At 35.0% G+C, this 21,709-nt stretch overlaps 2 protein-coding genes across 2 annotated transcripts; both read right to left on the reverse strand.

The window, feature by feature from the left end:
• Window positions 1–18,830, reverse strand: LOC149741805 (acetyl-CoA acetyltransferase, mitochondrial-like). The gene is made up of 4 exons (XM_089876981.1): window positions 18,537–18,830; window positions 11,768–12,163; window positions 4,726–4,896; window positions 1–662 (listed from the first exon to the last, which is right to left on the reverse strand). Exons 1-4 carry the CDS (start codon window positions 18,817–18,819, stop codon window positions 271–273), a joined length of 1,242 nt encoding a protein of 413 aa, XP_089733107.1. The 5' UTR covers window positions 18,820–18,830; the 3' UTR covers window positions 1–270.
• A 17-nt stretch (window positions 18,831–18,847) lies between these two features.
• LOC149741806 (WD repeat-containing protein 88-like) lies at window positions 18,848–20,708 on the reverse strand. The gene has a single exon (XM_089876995.1). The coding sequence runs from the start codon at window positions 20,500–20,502 to the stop codon at window positions 19,387–19,389; it is 1,116 nt and encodes a 371-aa protein (XP_089733121.1). The 5' UTR covers window positions 20,503–20,708; the 3' UTR covers window positions 18,848–19,386.
• Window positions 20,709–21,709: the final 1,001 nt, after the last annotated feature.

Consider the following 21,709-nt stretch of genomic DNA (forward strand, 5'->3'; position numbering starts at 1 on the left):
CTGTAGCCAGTTACATTTTTACATAGTTACATAAACAGAAGGTTATGTATCGTTAAGTATAAAACAAATTATTACGAAACAATGAAGTGTGGTCATACTTGTAAAACTCTAAAATCAGACACAGAAACTAGGCTACTTATTATCTCAACTTTGCAATAAATTTACTTGGTAGGCAACCTTCGCAGTGGAAAAGAATATCAAAATATATAATAATAAATCCAATGCTGACAAAATTTATCAGTTTTACACATCATAGGATTTTTATAAACACTATAATTTTTGAATAACAATGGCACTGGCTCCACCACCACCATTACAGATTCCTGCACAACCAAGCTGTCCTGGTTCGAGACGATATGCAAGGTGCCCAACAATTCTTGCACCAGACATTCCAATTGGATGACCAAGTGAAACAGCTCCACCATCAACGTTGACTGTGGTTGAATCAATTTCCAGTAATTTAATATTTGCTAGGGCAACTACGCTAAAAGCCTCGTTAATTTCCCAAAGAGCAATCTGATCTTTAGTGACACCAGCAGCGGCTAGTGCTTTTGGAATTGCATATGCTGGTACAATTGGAAAGTCAATTGGAGCAAGAGCAGCATCTGCAAATCCAAGAATACGAGCAAGAGGTTTCACTCCACACTTTTTAGCAGATTTACCTATAAAGCAATAAAAATTTTTTTAGGCTTCCGTTTTCTGGATATTTTTCTAGCGTTTAATTATTTTATACCTGGAGCAAAAAGGTTTTACTTAAAAAAATTAGTAAACTTATTCACTTGCATGAAAATAGACTAACGTTTTGCATAAGCAAACATGAAAACTTTTTTAAAAAAAATTTTGCATTCTTGTATGGACTGCATATGCAAACGTCTTTACCGTTAAAACAATGCTTTCCTTAATGCTATAAGCAGGCATGTAAAAAATAAAAACCCGGCCGATACCGGTTTGCAATTATATTTTTCCGGCAGTTTTCCTGGCGCGTGTGTTCTGACGTCAAATTTTGCCTCTCTATCTAGCCCCGCGTTCGTGTGCCGCTTTCACCATGTACGAGGCTTTTGGATATAATCCAACCATTTCTCCCGCGGTAATTCGTAGCGTAAGAATTTAATTAAAAACGTGTCAATCATGTTTCGTCTTTTTCCGATCAAAGTCTGATTGCCGCGACGTCACAGGACTAAACATTTAGCCGTAAAATTAAAGTTTTGCTACTGAGCTTTTCTAATAAATACGGTATAGTGTCATTAATACTAAGCGCGACAAGCTTTGTCCGGTCAACATTGAAATTAATAACAGACGCTAGTTTAAGCAAGGAATACTCTACTAGGATTGCTACTTTAATGAAACTATAAAACTAATCGGCGATTACGAACTACAGTTTAAAAAACTCGCATGTTTCTACCTACAACGGATTTTCTTTGTAATAATAATTACTGGAAATTTAATAGTGCTTTAAGATTGTTTGTGTTTTATATTCGGTAACACGAGTTGAATATTTGTTCGTATTGTTACGTATTATTAGTCAAAACCCCTATTATGGCGCAATCAAATACTGCAAGTTCCATACGACATAGCTAGTAATGTTACGTCACAATTGCCATTGTCTCCACATAAATGTGTTTGTTACGTCAGAACTGCACGAATAGGTAACTTACAGAACTGCACGAATAGGTAAGTTGAAACAAAATGTTACGCAGCCGGCGAAGTAAATAAATTCCGGATTTCCACGCCGGCCGTTTTTTGCCGGCAGTTTTTAAAAATTCCAGCCAATGCCGGTGGCATCGAAAATAGGCACTTTTTACACCGCTGGCTATAAGTATCTCGAATGAGATTAAAAATTGACTTCGTAAAAAATAGTTTTACCCGAACACGGTCATTGTGTGTTTCTAACAGCACACATTGAAGAATGCTGCACTTCATTTCTAAGATTACTTAAGTAATATTCAAACTTCTGTACTGTTTTTTATTTTCCTGACTTTGAGCTTAAAAAAACAAAAGCAATCTAACTTAATTAAAAGAAAAACAAGTTAATAATGTTAAAGCAGTCGCGAATAAGTAAATTCTTAGATCTCCCTATGTCATAGGCGCCGAACTTTCTAAATTGCAGGGTAGGCGCAATAAATATGACGTCATAATTATGACGTAACATTGCATTACCAGTGTATCGCACGTTACGGTTGGAATATTTACGTTATCTTGTGCTGTATAGTGGTGGTTTTACATAGGCCTATTTAGTAAATCAAAATTATGATTGGGCTTAAACACTCCCTTCATAAATTGTTTGCATAATTTCGTTACGTAGCGGCGGGTAACGCTATAAGAAAAAAGACGCACGTCAAAGTAAGATCGTTTGTAGTTGATTTAAATCAAAATTCCGTGACTTAAAATCAACTACAATATGACTGCTTTTAATATATGTAACAGATTGCGCAAGTTGTTGCAATCGTTATCTATATTATCGTATCTACATGCTGATGAAAAGATCACTCGTCTCCCGAGCCAGACTGCAAGGACGGTAAATCGGCAAAGTGACAAAATTTACAAACGGGCATAAATTAATTTAATATTTTATTGCGTATTTTGCCACCGGCAAGCAGCTTAGACAAGGAATTGGGCAATTTGTGATCGTAGACAATTAATTTGTTACGAAGCGCCAGGGTTACAAGGAAAGATTACCCGCTGTTATGACCAAAATAAAAGCTGAAATCTAGAGTGGCGAAATAGGTCTAGCCAGTGGCAACCAAGCTTTATCTGAACAGAAATTTATTCACATGCTTGTTGCGTTCACGTGCGAAAAAACTATTCATTGTAGACGAGACAATACTTTAACCAATGGCAAACAAGAAAAAGCAAACATTCAATCTGTTTTTTTTTATCACCTGCAGGCTAAATATTGAAAGTGTGAATTCCTATTATGACGCAAATAATCAACGTGTGAATTGCAATTATGTCCTAATCAATTGCCAGGTTAAACAATTGCTATTATGATGCAATGTATTCACGTGGGAATCCTTACTATTTCGTAATGAATATGCTGCTTGGCTAGGGAAAATATTGTAAATGAAATATGGGAAAAGTATTAAGCAGCGCTCCTAGAACAGATTTTTGTTGATTATACTAACTTTTTTTATTTGTCTCTTCGATTACAGCAGCGAAGATTTAGAAATATTTCAGACGAAAAGGCAGGATATAGCGACAAAACAACAGTTGTTAAAACACGCTTACAGTTAAAAGCAGATTATTGCGGCCTACATTGTTTAGAATGCGATACAGCTAAAAAATTCTCGTTTGTTTAGCAGCAATATTGTTTGTTAATCTGTATTCTAATGCTGGGATAGAGGGAGTAAACCAAACTCGCGTTAGCAAAAAATAGTAATAGCTTAGGCTCTCCAGAAATATGCGTATTGATTGTTGGTAGGGAAGGTCTTTCTAGTGGGGATTTTTTTCAGCTGTTGCTGTGAACTGAGCTAAATATGGTTCCCAAATTTTATCTATTCTCGCGTACCACTTTTTGGTTTATGCAGAGTTCTCGTACCACTTACATACAAAACTACTGAAGGCTCGTGAATGTTTCAAAAAAAGTCGCCTGGTTATTTACATAATTTTTCGGCGGGAATTCACAACACAAACTTGGCACTGCTTTTCTCAAGTTGCGTGTAAAATAAATGTTATTTGCCAAATAAAGAGGGTAACAGGCTGTAATAAACAACCTAAATATGTTCCAGAAGAAACACTGCTGTATATTTACGATGTTTTCTTCAACCAAGCAGCATGTTTGTTACGTAATAGTAGGGATTCACACGTGGATTCATTGCATCATAATAGCAATTGTTTGACCTGGCAATTGATTACGACATAATAGCAATTCACACGTTGATAATTTACGTCATAATAGCGGTTATCCCCTTGATTATTTAGCCTGCAGCTGCTTGAAAACAGGTTGAATATTTGCCTTTTCACTTATGCGCATTATAGTATAATAATAGATAGTTTGCAAAAATACTTCGTTTGCGCGTAAAGCAATGTCTCAATTGAAAAAAGCTGGAAACCACTGTAGTAGGGAATATAGCATGAAATACCACGCTCTTCGTAATTAATGTGAATTAAAATAATGCTTACGACAATCACTAAAACATCATTCGCGATCGTTTTGTGTGAACTTAATAAGTTGCTCGTCCTGGGAGACCTTCGTGCATAAAACAGTTTGGAAACCACTGCTTTAATGCCTGCAATGGTCGACGCCTATCGGTCATGATTTTGTTCTCTCTTAATTTTCTTTGAAACGTTATATTTTTACTGTTACTCTGCCGTTTTTAATATAAATTAATTTCACTTGTTACATATTTTCTACTAATCTGCAAGTCACAAACAAGAAACGACGAGTGTTATACGATACCTATACGTATTCTGAACATACCGGTAGTGTCACAAACGCAAATTGTTACGAATTTAAAAAACCCAAATCGTCACAAACATAACTTGTTACGTCATTCAAATTCAGTTTTTCACTGAGTATTGATATTTATCAGACGGTTTAACGCAGACGCGTAACTGCAGGTTCAACTTCGCATTCGCGTAATAAAAAGCGTCGCGTTTTGTGGGATGATTAAAGCTAGAATTGGCAAAATTCCAAGGTAGGCCGGCCTACCCTGCAACCCCGGGTTCGGCGCCAGTGCGCTATGTCCATACATCATATTGTAAATTACATACTCCCATTTAATTTACCAGTCATTAAAACAACAGCAGCAGCTCCATCATTTAAAGTACTTGCATTGCCTGCAGTTATCGTTCCATTACTTGACTGAAAAACTGGACGAAGATTTGGAATCTTCTCAAAATTCACTTTTTTAAATTCTTCATCTTCAGTAACAACAAGATCCGGCTTTCCTCTTTGTCCTGGAAAACAAAAAAACATATACATGTACTGAATCACACCCCATTAAAAAATCTTAATTATCATCTTAATTTAAGATAATAAAATGCAAAAAAGATGTAGCATGGATTTAGTGTAGTGAAATGAATTATAAAAAATCCAATTTACAACTGAACTGTGTAATACTATTAAATTAACCTAGAATTAGTTTATCTTAAACAATCGTTCGTAGATGTCTTTTAGACAAACCCAACATAGCTTATAGGCCTTTATTAATATTTATTATCAACTTTCTGTTGTCACAAGTTGATTTGCATTTGAAGGGTACAATATGATTTTCGAAATTGCATTAAATAGTGTTTGCTTGGGGTTTTACCAGTTACTACTTTTTATTCAACGTGTACCATGTGTAAAAAGTAAACAAAAAAATTTGTCAGATAGGTTAATTAGTTGTGTTAAAGTAATGAATGGCCACCAATGAGAGATCTTCCTGAAGCTAAGTATGATGGGGATGTATTGAAATTGTAAAAGCTCTAGTTCGCTGAGCGCTGAGCCCAAGCACCTATGAACTCATCAAAGGGAAAAGCATACAATATAACATTGCTATTCAGTCGAAAAACCTCGCTAATCAAAATAATACAGAACACGTGGTTTGTGGTTAAAGAGAGGTTTCGTAATTCCCAGTGTTGCAAAATTTAAAATTCATGTAAAAAATATTTAATTAAAGATTATTTATAACTGTTGCAGCATTTTTTTTTATTTTAAAGTTTAAGAGTTCTTGGCTTTTCATTTAAAATCAGATACAGAAACATTGGGCACTGTAATTTGACACCGACTGTAACTCGATACGGGCAAATTCGCTGACGATGCGATTCGTTACTTGTGAAAGAGCAAATTTACAACGAACGATAAATAATTAAGGGAAAGCTATAACTAGTCTCGATATCTTTTAGCAGCTTTACTTTTTTCTTTTTAATATTTTTCGCTCTCACGTGCAACATTATAACAATAGCATAAGACTCGGTCCAGTTTTCAGTCAAAAAAGGAGATGCTCAGGCACGAGCTTTTGAGTTGGGCTCAGTTCGGCAGATCCTTAATGTTTGATTATGTCTCTAATGTTAGTTCTAAATTACGTTATACACGCATTTAGGCAAAGTTCTCTCCCAAAATTTTATTTTGGATTAGGCATAATAAATGCTTCTTCTCTGTGAATATATGATAAAATAGAAAATTGTAAACTTTGTTATTATTTTTTTTATTTTTTTAATTAAACCTAGCTACATACCAGGTTATCCTGACTCAGAAATTTTTTAAACCTAATGTTCAACAAAACAACTGTTTTTTTTAATTAAAATGGTACAGCAAGTACCAGTGAGACATATTGAACATGGGATCTGCCATAAGAAAAAAAGACACTGAACTATGACCACTTCTAGTTTTTAACCATCTAAAGAAAAATCAAATTTTATTTTGGTTAAACTCTATGTTTTATAAAATATTTATATATTTTTAAAGACAAAGCACTTGTTATGCCAAATAAGAAATAAAATTTTAATTTATCCAATTTTTTAGAAACTAGAAACGAACAAAGTTGAGTGATATTTTTTTCTTATAGGAAATCCCATGCATTGTGCCAAATCCAATTTTTTTACTCCATTGGTTGAATGTGCAGTTTTAAAACTCATTTTTATCGAGAGCTGTTTGGTATTTTGAAACTTTGATGGTGCCTTTAGATCACATTTGAGCGTTTTGATTAACACACAAATTTTGATATTTCGTTGGTATGCCCTTTTGAACTGTTTGTTTGCATCAAGTCACATAAATTTAGAAATTTTCATTGAGTTTATTTTTGGTTACATATTGTAATTTGTAAACAATCACATTTATACAATAAAAAGTGGCTCAAATTGAAAAGGAACATTACACCTTTTGTGGTTTGTATATGCTGGTAAAGGGAATATCAGTTTTAAAACAGATTACATGTATAGCAAAGTGCTGATATGCAAGATATAGTGAGAAATCATGTATGTGGCTTGTTGTGTGACAGATTGTACTTATAAACTATTATGCAGGTGATAAAACACCAGTTTTCTGTTTACCACATGATAAACAATAGTCAAAATGGCTGCAGTCCATTCCAAGCAGTGGCACAACCAGTGCGTTTAAAAGGGGACTGTCATAATTATGTCTAGTCAACATTTATCTCTGTTGCGATAAAACACCCCCTTTATTGGTTGTGCTGCTTGCCCACACAAGTATATATTCAATTTTACGGGGTACATTAAAACTAATACTACTTTATTAAAAAGACGTTTCCAAATAAGTATAAGGGAATAAAACATTGGTGACAGTTTTACGCATGTCTGTCGTGGATAATGTATAGATTATTTATGTGAGAATGCCCATTACATGATAAACCATTACGATTTTTACATCACAAACGATACTGTTGGTAAACAATCGTGTTTTAATCGCTTTCATACGATCTCTAGTTTTTGTATAACTTCCGTTTCTGATGATTATTAAATGCAAATAAACCATGATTATGTGAAATTTAATTGGTGAGAAGCGCCGCTATCAGTAAATTGAAATCAACAGAAAATGTAATACGATATTACAAAGTATTCCCCGGCCAAGTTTGAACAAAAGCCAAAAACGTTGTTCGTTGACACCGCACAAGAACCTAAGTTTCATTACGTCACTTTTTACAAGAAAAAATTCACAACGCTTGTTAGGTGTGGAATGTATGCTACTGCATGTGTCTTTTTTTATTTCCTACGCCAACAAGCAATGACGCTCATACACAAGGTTTCGATCTCATTGGTGGGGCAGTGCGCACATTTCTCCAGATTGTTATATTATGAAAGGTCATAATTTAGTTACGTTTTAATAGGACAAGTGACGTTATATATGCAATAGTACAAGAGAAGTAAAATAGTTACGTTAGAATAGTGATATTAAACGCAATGCGTGTGTGTGCGCCTTAGCACTTTGTTGCTGTGTGCGTGTTTGCGGAAAAGGAAGCTGTCACGCCAGCAAAACAGCCCACCTGGTTGCGCCTGTCATCTAATCCAGGAGGATATGTAACCATCCACTATCCCATGAATCTTTTATTTGTCATTAAAGTTTCAAAGTATTTAATTATGAATGTTTTCATCTTGCTTTTGGGATTTTAGTTTGATCTTTCGCTGCTATTAAAATTAACACACTGGACAGATGGTCAAGAATAGCAGAGGTAGTTATTTATCTTAACTATGTTGTGGCAAACCATATATGCAAAGTTCTCGTTGACTAGAGAAATTTAAAAACATTGACCAGAATGACTTCCAAGATTGACATAACTGATGACTTGACATTCTTGAAATATGCAAAACATTAGAAATTAAAGCAAAGAAATTTAAATTTAATGGTGGATGAGATAAATGTCAAACCAGCTCTTATTTTTTTTTGACAGAGCTCAAAATTATTAAGATAAGTTAGCTTGCACAGTTTTAGCCATAATGTTGAAATGTAGGTTTGCAGTGCAACATATTTAGATCAAGATGATTCCAGTGTGTAAGTTGTGAGCATAGAAGTCTTACAACGCAGAGATGCAATATTGTCACTTTTACACCCCAGTCGGAAATTATGTAAATCTCCAATCAGAAAATATTTGCCAACTATTGGTCCTTCCCATTCAATATATATGCTAAGGTTTAAACCAGTAAACCACATTTTTAATACTCATAAACTCTGTCGTAATTTTCCAGCGACGCGATCCGACCCGTTCACTAGCTAGCGAACTCTCCCACAGAAAGCTATGTTGCCCATAATGCATAAGTGACTCTAAATTACGTAACAATGGGCAGTCTATGTCACTTGGCCTTTTTTTTCTTTAGTAATTTGTATTTTTTAAATGGTAATTGTAAAATTATATACTTTTAACATTAATTTAAAACTAAAGACTTGTGACCAAAACCCATTATTTCACTTCAATACCTTGTGTTATATAATGAAAAGGACAGTTACAAATGTAATTGTGATGCATTTGTTTAAGGGGATTTTTTAAAACTTCATTGTGCTGTCAGTGACAACCAACACTAAATTGTTACGTGTTCAATTGTGATGCGAACAACTTTTATGTTGTGCAGTTACGAGTTTTATAGTCAAATGTTGCATTATAAACAATATTGTGACGCAGATAATTAACGTAAGATATTGCGCAATGCTGGACCTGTCAGTGTTACGTCATACACGGTATTGTGATGTGCTTCATTATCGCGACGGTGTGTCTGTATAATCAACGCATTGGTAATTATATAATGATATTTACATGTCATATTGTTAAGTTTGTTACGCACTTAACCTCAATAACTTGCCAGGCTTACATCTTACCCTTTCCACTAAATGCCGCACACGCTACATGCATGATTTTAGGTGTTTTACATATACCTACTTTCAGCTAACATGGTGTAATGTTGCAACCCCTATGTTTTAATAAAATAGAAGCCACTGCGTAACAGACAATATGTTCATCTAAGAATCATAGTTATAATGCAACCAGTAAACACAATGCGACGCGAACTGATAACGAATGTATACTGCAAACAAGTATCGGCATGATCAAAACCCTTCTTAAGTCTAGCAAGATTAACAAACGGTCTCGCGTAAGGTAAACTACTTTTTAAATTGTTAAATCTTTTAAGATCCTTGATTTTGTTGAATTAATACTGTCTAATAGGCTTGAACGAATATTTTATTCACTTGCAGTAATTCAAGACCTGTAGTCGCTGTAAAATCCAAACAAGACTAAGAAGACAACTGAAGTCAAATTTATAATTGGTGTCCAGATTGTTGTCCTTACTAAGCAAAATCTTTTATTCCAATTTTAATGTTCAAAAAGATACGGATTTCGAGTTATTGTCACTTACATTTTTGCTGGTGAAGTCATCGGTGCGTTTTGATAGTGTGCGGCTTATCTCTTACAAAGGAAAATGGCATGCTAACAATTTTTTTTTGGTGATATGTCAGAAACCACGGAGGATTTTTCAGTTTTTTTCACAGATAAATTAATACTTATAATGTAATAATTTATCAAATATTTATTATCTACAATCGCTCGTTTGCAATAATTGATATATAAAATAGTTTGTGCAAAGCGACGTGCGTCCTACTTAACATTTATGTTGTCGTAGTTTAGCCTTCCCGTGTGTCTTGTTTATCGTTCACGAGGGCCTTAGTTTACCCTTTACGTGCGTCGTGGTTTACCGTCCATGTGCGTCTTAGTTTAGCATTTATAAGTGTCTACTGTCATACCTAACGTTTAGTATTCACAATGGTCGTCACTCCAAAGGTGTTTAAGAAAAGCAACACATATAAGGTTACCTACTGAGAATGTGCAGAACAACCATTTTTCTTTATAATAACTTGCAACATCGTGAATACAGTTATTTATTTTGATTAATACTGATCATTTTTATATAAAAAATTTATCTGTCAGTCCTTCTAAATCCAAGCAAAGTGTGTAAAATCGATATTTTTTAGCACGATTGCCGAACCGAGTGGTAATGATATTTTCAAGAAGAAAAGGCGTACCAGAATCTTACCCGTTTAATCCAAAAGTGTACAAAACACGTAGTTTACGTTAAAGAACAAGAGAACACACGTTTCATAAACTTCAGTGGGACAAGATGCACAAATATTATAAAAAAATGATATTAATAACAATTGTTAATAACATAGGTTTTTACGGTGGTTAATAGGCAAGCTACATTGTTGCTTACTTAGTATTATTATCTTTTCTCCTTTGTTCCAAAGAACAGCGTTTTGGCTTCAAGTCAACAATTTCTCTTGCCGTGCTAATTGTGGACCGCAACGCACCAATGTCATGCCTCGATCAAAGCACGATTGCCGCTACGATCTTCTCTTGCGATTAGTTACTTTCCAGAAGCAAATTCACAACGAACGAAAGTTAATTAAAGATAGACAAGCTTGCTTGACTTAATAATCTTAACTTGCTTCTCCTTCTTCAATTTTAATACTTTTCCCCTAGCATGTATTTTTATACCAATTGCATACAGAAACTTCCTGTTTTCTAATGGAAATTGGTTACCCTGTGTTAACACGACCATGAAGCCCTGCTGCACATGACGTATTATTTTTAATTAACGTCAGCTGTTTCATTTGAATTACTGATCGTAACTACGATATTTTAAGTGCGCACATCCTTGACAAACCCACGTGAGAAAGATTTTAAGTGCGCAAGTTAGCACTTCTATTGTTTATTTTTTTGGGGGTGCTTGCGTACCCTCTCACACCCCCCAGTGTCTGCTGTTGGCCTAGTCCTATAAAGTAACTCTAAATACAAGTAAAAATTTACTGTATGGAAAAAAGGAATAAATATCTGAACCCAGGCTGAAAACTTACAAAAACTAATACTTTACTAAGCTTGGCAGGCTATTTTGTGGGGCTAACCTCCAATTTCCTAACAGTAACTGCAAATAAGTCAATGAAGCCATATAAAATATTGTTATTAGTTACATTAAGAAACACCTTAAACTTCTTATCTATCAAAAACTAATAAACAACTGACAGACAGAAATTGTGCCCGTGAGTGACGATTTTGCCCGAGCATTGCTTTTCTAAGCTGGGCACTCCGCTGAAAACTTGGCCGAGCGCCAAGCCTTATGCTATAACTATAGTGTTGCACGCGAGAGTAAAAAATATTAAAAATGAAAAAAGTGAAGCTATCAAAAGATAACAAGACAGGTCAGCGTACCTTTCTCTTTAAGTATCGAATTACAGTGCGTATTTAATTACACGAGTGCCTAATGTTTTGCATCTGATTTTACATAAAAAGTCAAAAACTCTTAAACTTTTTTATAATAAAATAAATTAATTTCGTGGGTTGTATACCTGGAATAGTAACTTCAGTGACTTCATCTTTAAATCTTCCTTCAGCGTTTGCTTTTGCACTCTTCTGATATGACAATATTGCATATTCATCTTGTTGCTCTCTGCTTATGGAGAACTTAGAAGCAGTATTCTCACCACATATTCCCATGTGAATTTTACCATATGCATCTGTAAGGCCATCTTTTACAATAAGATCTAGAAGATGTACACCACCATAAGCAGGTGGGCTGCGGGGCATGACAAATGGTGCATTTGACATGCTCTCCATTCCACCAGCAACCATTACTTCTTGGTGGCCACACATCAATGATTGGGAGGCAAGCATTATGGCTTTCATACCAGATGCACATACTTTATTTACAGTAGTACAAGGGGTGCTCTCCAATAAACCAGCTCCTGATAAACAATAAGGACATTTAATAGAAAGTCGAGGTGAAATATTAAGAAATAATTTTTAAACAGTCTGGTTTTGATATAAATATATATACTCTACATTTTGCAACAATGGGACAACATTGGGACTAGCAATGGTTGTCCTTTGCTGCCTTAAGTAACCTATAGTTTTTTAATTACCCTATTTGACTATATCAGTGTTTTTAATAAAAAAAAATGAGAAAGGCTTGTGAAAAAGGGTGGTTCTAATTTTTGCCGAAGGCCCAAATAAATTTTTGTTTTACCCTGTGTGTAGCAAAAACGGATACAAAGACGGCCGGAATCAAAATTTTTGATATTTGATTGTATTAGATAACGTCACAATTACCACACATTAGGGATGTGCCAATTTACAAAAGATTGGGGTTCGCACGGTCACTCACGCGACTTTTTGAGCGTTAACATGAGACACAAATAAACCGCTGATAAATATAATGTTTGTTTATCAGAGGGGAGGTAAAATTTATTTGAAAACAATTACAAATTAACCAATTAATTAATTACAAGTTCACTAAGAACTAATTAATAGTAATTGAGCCTGTAGTTTGATTTTTTTCCGCTATATCAGATTTTTCAGTTTTATTTCGTTAAGTTTTTAGGTGCATTAAAATCCTGGTTAACGGCAACTGTAATTTACAAAACATCGGTATCGGCTTGAATAAAGCAATATCGGTCGACTCTACTCAACATGTTGCAATAATTAAAACGCATAATCAAAGAGACACAATTAAAGCATCGTTAAAGCGTAGTTAAAAGAAAGCAGACCCGGTTTCTTTCTCACATTCCATTTTTTTCCGCCGTTAAAACAATAACCTTGCATCGTCTTCTACACATATATACCGCACACTTGCTTGCGTCACACACGTGGTATGTCACAGACCGCATTATTCGCCGGTGAATTCCATGTGCTGTAGTGCAAAATCGTGCTGAATCTATTCAAGTTCGGCTTGGCACATACCTACTACACATGCAAAACAGTTATAGAAAAACATCCAAAAGCAATAATAAAACTAATCTTGACACATGGTGCTGCGCAGGTAAGCTGAGAAAAGAACCATTCCCCATATTTGATAAAGTTATTTAACCTAATTTACTTAGGTGAAACAACCAAGACTGTATAACCGGTGCAAATCGATTATCGCTTCTGTAGGTAAATTTTTATTTTAGCATTTTCTACAAGGCGAGAAAATAATTAAAAATCTATCAATCAACGCCGGCCAAGTGCTGACAAAATCGCTTTTTACCGTATGCCATCCAGGGTTTAACTCAATATTACATCTACATATTATCCAAAATTACAAGTTGGCTGTTGTATTGACGATATATAGATTAAAATAAAAGTACTTTTACAATTTTTCGTATTTAATTGCAAAATCATGCGCGGAAACACTCGCTTCTCAGTAACTCGCAGGTGCTGCTGTGACGAGAACCGTGCGTGACGATCGGGTCACGCGTTTTCGAGATACAGATGTTTAAAGTTGTATTTGAAGCGATGTGAACGAAATCGAGCGAAAGCGACGAGAACCGTGCGTGACGTCATCGAGGGTCAAAGAGAGAAGTGAACAAAGGGCAGTTAGTGCTAGTACAGCCTGCTGAGCCTGAATTGAAGAGCCAACATGACTAATTTAGTTAAGTTTTTAAAGTGCCTATTTAATTGCTGATCTGGATGAAGATGGTGAGGAAAGACATGGTGATTGTGGATATATGTTTGAGCCACAGTATTATGAAAAAGAGGTGCCATTATTGTTGAAAATGCGAATGGCAAACTGCTAATCTAGCTAACGGTTATTTTGTTTATGGAAATCGGTTAGGTTACTTGTATCACAAAGCACCCCCAGGAAGGCTCGATCCCTTGGTTTTAGAGACAGCACACTTAGCTTACAAGCAAGATTATGGCAGTGCTTTGGACTGAACTTCGGGGCAACACAAGTTTGTACGTTGTTCAATCCGTATGGGTTAAGCAGCCCAATGCCGACAAACTTATTATAGATGTATATATGGTTTATTATAATTTATGAGATTCAGACATGTGACCCACAGACAATTTGTCCGTCGGAGATGGGGCTACCTTGGACGACATGTTCGTGTGTTTATTTCATCTTGTGTTGTTAACATGACTAAATCTAAATTTCCAAGTGTAACCTATACTGAACTTAAACTAGTACTTTATTATTTTGTAAAAACAAAATTAGGAATAAAAATTATACTAAGAAAAATTTGTAATGGCTGCAATTGCACGTTCTTGTCAGGTCCAAGGTAATTAGAGGTTAAAGGTGGCAGACAATAAAGTACTGTTGAGCAAGAACTATCATTATCCAGTGTTAAACTTATTTCGGTGTACAGTTCTTGTATGTATACTGCAAATAAATGAAGTTTGAAAGTTTATGATAACAATTCAAACTATGAAGTCACACCAAATTTCTGTGCAATCTTTACCTTTTGCACTATGTCCTTCTTTGCTCCTTGTAAATTATATGTTGTATAGCATATAGTTTAACATCACTGCGGGTAGCCTGCTGACGGTTTGCCTTGTAATGCAAATATGCTATAAATAGTTTGAAATATTGCGTAATAATTTTTAAGGAAATATACTACTGTCATTTAAAATTAATCCCCTCAAATGAAAAATGCAGGATTGTAAAAATACCCCTTTTTCAGTGATAATGTCACCGTCCGGATCGTCGAAAAACGTCCGGATTTTTTTAGTAGAAATAAATCCTATTTATATTAAAATCAACTTTCTTACGTTCGGCCGACAATATACTCTTTGGTTTCTTTGTTCCGTAATTATTGACGACATAAACGTGCGCTCTATTTTAACCGCATCGGTTACATTGCGAGAACACGGCGAATAGCTAAAATGACGACACGGTTCGTGCAAACATTAAAAAAAATGCATTTTCCTAACACCTACTATACTAATTTTGTCACAAATCATGTCACATGGAACCTTTATGTGGTGAATTTAAAATGATATTACATTTATTAAAACGACGTATCTAAATCGGTAGAAACAAATGAAAAGTTTTACGCAGGTTCATCGTGGATTAAAAATGTAACGATGATTGCGTCATAATACCTTTGATAAACTATTAAAATTTTAGAAAACAATTGTGGTTTATGTGCTTCTATATTTCAGTTAATTGTTTTATTCCCGATATAATTTTAAGCAAGCAACCAAGAATAGTTTAAACTTTAATAACTGCAGGTAAATTGGGTTTATGTGAAATTTAATTGGTGCAAATATTAGAGCGAGGAGCGACGCTATCGGTAAATTGGAACCAACGCAAATTGTAATATGATATTACAAAGTAAAGTATCTTCCCGGCCGAGCTTGGACAGAAGCCAAAAAACATCGTTTGTTGGCACCGCACGAGAACCAGAGTTTCATTACGGCACTTTTCACGAGAATAAATTCACAACGATTGCTTCGTTTGTTAGGTGGTAGAATGTATGCTACCGCATGCGTCTTCCTTTATTTCCTACGCCCGCGCAGAGCGTAAAAATGTGACGCTCATACACTAATTTTAAGCAAGCAACCAAGAATAGTTTAAACTTTAATAAATGCAGGTAAATTGGGTTTATGTGAAATTTAATTGGTGCAAATATTAGAGCGAGGAGCGACGCTATCGGTAAATTGGAACCAACGCAAATTGTAGAATGATATTACAAAGTAAAGTATCTTCAGAAGCCAAAAAACATCGTTCGTTGGCACCGCACGAGAACCAGAGTTTCAGTACGGCACTTTTCACGAGAATAAATTCACAACGATTGCTTCGTTTGTTAGGTGTAGAATGTATGCTACCGCATGCGTCTTCCTTTATTTCCTACGCCCGCGCAGAGCGTAAAAATGTGACGCTCATACACGATGTTTCGATCTCGTGGTTCGTTGGGCAGTGGGCATTCCTCCCGATTGTTACGTAATGAAACGTCATAGTTAATAGTTATGTTGCAATAAGACATGTGACGTAACAATTAAGCGCAAAATGTCAAATTGCAGCACGGCAATGTTTGTTACTCAAGCGAATTCGTTAGCTGATTATTACGAACACGCGACGAACATAAAACATTAGATCGCAGCTTTAACAACGGTTTCTATCGCACAGGCGCCCGCACTAGACTGTGGTGTCGTGGTGATAGTCAGTAATATGCTTCATAACAAGATTTGGTAGCTTTGGTGACAGACCAGACGCACGTAAAACAATATACGTCCGGATTTTCAATAAAATTAAACGATCACCGTCCGGATTTACAACTTTTACAATCCTGGAAAAATGTAGCATTTTTTAAGTAAAGTGGTTTAATAAAGAGTGAAAAGCTTCTACACCACTTATTTGCTTAGCTAGTGACACATTTTTTACTGATTTCATAAAATGCTTTATATGCATTATCTCTTCCAATTACTGTAGGTACATCAGACTCCAACAGTATTCCAGTAGTAAATCCAAACTTCTTTCAATAACAGTTCGGTTTAAAATGTTTACCACACATAACACTGTTTCTTGAAAGGCTGCTTGTACAATTGCGCAAACTTACCCACTGCTTATTGGGCTTTTCTGAAATTAAGTATTTTCATTTTATCTTTGTAGCTATTTGAACACCTTCTAACGACGCAACAGTTCTAGTCCGGCAGAATTGAACAAAAAGAATTGAACAAAAAAACCATGTAATTTGCTACACCTATTGAACTGGACATGCTGATTATTTTAAATCTCAGACCGATCTCAAAATCTTGTTTCCTGATGATGACGTCATCAAAAATTCACAAATCAAGAAATTTTTGCACTTTTGTTATTGAGGTTGAATGCATTTTATTACGTGGCGCTGTTGTTAACTGTTTATAATTACATTTGAAAATTGTTTCTGTCGTTTGATTGTTGGTCCACAGCAGGCTCACACTCGAAGGCGTTCGCCCAGTCCGGTACAGCCCCACACCCCGTTTCATGGCACAGCCCGACCGACCCAGACCCTCTAGAGCCAATCCTTTTTCCGAAGTTACAGATAGTATGCCTACTTCACTTACTTACATTGTTTTATTGATCAGAGGCTGCTCACCTTGACTTCACTTCTTACCAAAAAAAGAGAACTCTTCCCGGGATCATTGAGTTAGCTTGCGTTACCACACTAAGGCGCGAACCGCCGGGGCAACTGCTGTTCACATGGAACCTTTCTCAACTTCGACCTTCAAAGCTTCCATTTGAATATTTGCTTCTACCACCATAATAAGCATTAACGGCCGCTGCTCAACCTGGGCTCGTGCCCTATGCTTCGACGCCCACCACCGTGGCACTCCTACTCGCCACGGTCTATTGGCGGCGCCTGTACTACCTCAACGGCCGGTTATAGGCTTGACGCTCCAGCGTCATCTATTTTCAGGGCTGATTGATTCGACAGGTAAGTTGTTACGCTACTGTCCTCCGCCAGTGTTTCCTCTGACTTTAACCTCCTCAAGCATATAGTTCACCATCTTTCGGGTCTTACTGCACGCTTTCGTTCAACCTCGCCAACATGAAAAAGATTGACTGGTCAAGCACCGGCATTCACTTTCATTTCGCCTTTCGGGGTTCGTATAGCCCTGCATCTCGCGCACATGTTAGACTCCTTGGTCCGTGTTACAAAATGCTTTGGGAGGTAGCTGACTTTAGCCGCGGACCCGCAGCGTTTTATTTATTATTCTAATGCATTATTATGACGTCGGCATTACATCACATTAGATTGGTTCCGTTGATTTGTATATAGTAGAGTGGGGGAAAACAGAACACCTTTACATACTATCCAAATATCGTGATCATGTTATGTACAAATAAAAACGGCCTCCGGGAGTTGTGATAATAAAGTTTTTAAAGCTAAAACTAGCAAAAACTGTGCTATGATGTCATTATGTTGTCATATATAATATTCGAGATTTCGGAAAGGGTCCGAGTTTCAAAATGTTTAACGTATTATGTTCTACAAGAGTACCAATTTTAAAGCTTTTACCTCAAATTCTACAATTATTTCACCATTAGGCTGTACTATTCGGCATCTTTGAAATAAGGCGATTCTCGCATGTAAATGTAAACAAAGACTTTTCTCGCTTTGCAAATTATTTAATTAATGAAGTTAATTATTCAACTACATACATTATATTTGTGTTTAATATAGTTAAACCTTTTACTTTAGGCTGTTTGACCGATTCATATGCACTTTGAGTACCTTATATTAACCCCCCCCCCCTTCTCTATTTGCCCAGGTGGTGCCCACCTTTTTTTAGCAAGCCAAGCTTTAGATTCAACACTATTAGCTAGAGAAAGCTACAAATCCACAAAGATAGCTTATGTTCTAAAATTGTACTAACCAAGAGCAGCTTGTCGAGCAGGAGCCTGCCCTAATGCAGCTTGTATGACATTTCCCATGTAGACTTCTTGGACATCCTTCACTGATATACCTGCTTTCTTCACAGCTGATGCAATTGCAACTGATCCAAGTTGAGTTGCTGATAATGGTGATAGAGAGCTTTGAAACGAGCCTACAGGTGTACGAGATGCACTGACAATGACAACTTCGTTTAGCATTGTAGATGATAACCTGATGATTGCGTGTTTGACTTTTTTTGCAGGATTAAATGTTCGCCTCAACATGATAGTAAATTATACACAATTGTAAAGATTTCTGAAAATTAGAAAAAATATGTCAACAAGAAGTGTCTACCACACTTAATCGGTGGCAAAATATTCATATTATACCACAAAAAAATATACAAAACTCCTAATTTAAAAAGAGTATAGCAAACAAAAAATAACTGTAATAAGAAAACTATATATAGAGAGAGAGAGAGAATATAGATATATATATATATATATACATACATTTCCGTATTGGTATTCAACATAACATGCTATGACTACAAATACATAAAGTGATGAAGAGTACAGTGTAGATATACAAACTAAATAAACAGTGTTTTTAGTTTGCTTTTAAAATTGGCACATATTTAAAACCAAAAGTACACAAGTTGAAAAAAATATTTTTCACAGGAAAAGGTAGGAAACATGAAGACAGATGTTATTAACTTAATATGTACACATAAAATGTTATCAACTTGTTATATACACATAAATGTACTTAATTAAAACAAACTATGCTATTTTTTTGTTGCAGTAGAATTCACAGTAGACCTATATAGGCTATATATATTATATATTATTTTACAAACAAGGCAGTTTATAACGTTTTGGATCAGCAAGACGGCAAAATACACAAATACTAAGGTCTTGTGGGTCCTCCAGCATAGCAATAGAAAATGGTTTGCTGCATTTTTCACATACCACAATTTTCAAACCCATTGTCTTTCTATGTTCAAGTACAGCAGGTATTTGGTCTGCAGCTTGAATATTCCATACGCGGACTGTTTTGTCTTGGGAACTAGATAAAACCCAATTCCTATCAGCACTGCAATCCACACCTGTAACCCAACCATCATGTCCCTTTAGCACAATCTTCTTGCTTTTTACTGACATATCCCACACCACAATTGCATCATCGCATCCACCAGAAATAAGGTATTGAGCATCAGAGGAAAAAACACAACTTGTGATGGAACCCTCGTGACCCTTTAAAAGATTAGTTGCACCTTCCAATCGATACATACCAGTAGAAATATCCCACAGTTGAAGTGTTTTATCCCATGAGCTTGTGCAAAGGTAACGTTCATTGGTGGAAAAACAACAATTTGATATCAAATTTTTATGACCAATAAGGCTTATTGTTGTCTTTTTAGATACTAAATCCCAAATTTTAGTAGTCATGCTCATGCCTGTGCTAGCTATTCTTTGGTCATTTGGAGAAAAACAGCAAGAAGTTGGTGTACTACTGTGAAGATCTAATAAATTCGCAACCAATAATCCAGATCTCATATCCCACAGCTTGACCGAGTTATCCAAATCTGAAGATGCAACCACCAAATTTTCATTACTGGAAATATCACAAGACGTAACTATTCCTTCTCCTTTTACACTCCATATTACATCAGATGTTTCGGGGTCAGTAAGACATACTGATTTATCCCATGATGACGATAGCAATTTTGATACGCGTAATTTTGCCTTAGTAACCGGAAGAGAATGAACACGTATATTCTGGATTGTAGCACCTAGCTCTGTGTTCCACAAACGAACAGAACCATCTCGAGAAGCAGTTACAATTTTTGAATCATTAATACAGAAATGACAGCTTGTTACTCCATCGTTGTGTCCTCGAAGAACTCGAAAAGGAATTTGGGAAAGGTTTTCATTTTCCCAATTACCAGTTGAGACTACAGCCATTTTTTCTTAAAACAACCTGTTTCACTAACCAAGTTGATCCGAGAATGAAGATATTTTATCGGCCATTTTTGATAACCAAAGTGATTCATGAAGGTAATACTGCCGCTGGGGACCAGTGAAAATTTTGGTCTTAAAATGTTTCTTAGGTCTCCTTAATACTCGCTGTATAATTTTTTTTAAAAAAAACTTGGGCGTTCGTATCGAAAATGAACTTTGAAAATGCGCGAAATCGTGCTGCGTCACCGTATTTTCCACACGAGCCGTCAAAGGTTAGATTATTGAGCACGTTATTGAGCATGTTAGTGGACATATAGATCGTTTTTTCGGAAGACTTTTTTCCGCATTTTTCTCAATTCTTAATTCTAGCATTTTTCCTTTGATCTCTTGATAGAAATTAAATCATAAAATAAATTTATATATTTTAGATTAAATTTTCAGATTTAAAACCGCGCATAATAAGCGAATAATTAAAATAAATATACAGTTCTAATTTATTTATTTTTTGAATTCTTTGGGAAACATGAAAAATATGATTTTTTTGTTTTTGTTGCATAAAAAAAGTAATTGAACTGTTTTAAACATAATTTTATATAAATTTTTTCCGCAAAAAAATGTTTTAAAAACTAATGTTAAATTTTTTTTTAAATAAAGAAAACTTATTTTCTATTGTTTAAAACGAATAAATGTACAGTTTCAATTAAAACATGTTTTTTAATACCATTGGAAAACATAAAAAAAAATGTTTGGTTTTTTTTCTGCATAAAAAAAGTAATTGTACCGTTTTAAACTTAACATTTTTTCGACTTTTTTTGCTAAAAAAAATTGTTGTAAAAACTAATGTTAAAAATTTTTTTTTAATAAAATTTAATTTTTTTATTGTTTAAAACAAATAACTGTACAGTTTTAATTAAAACATTCTTTTGAATTCCTTTGGGAAACATGAAAAAATTGATTTTTTTGTTTTTTTGCATAAAAATTGTAGTTGTACCGTTATAAACTTAAAACTTTTTTGAAAAAATTTTACAAAAAAAAAAAATGTTGTAAAAACTATAATTAAAAAATTTTGTTTAATAAAATTTAATTTTTTTATTGTTTAAAACAAGTAACTGTACAGTTTTAATTAAAACATTTTTTTGAATTCCTTTGGAAAACATGAAAAAATTGATTTTTTTTTGTTTTTTTTGCATAAAATTGTAGTTGTACCGTT

Source organism: Ciona robusta, chromosome 1, assembly GCF_009617815.1.
Source record: "Ciona robusta chromosome 1, ASM961781v2".
NCBI lineage: Eukaryota > Metazoa > Chordata > Ascidiacea > Phlebobranchia > Cionidae > Ciona > Ciona robusta.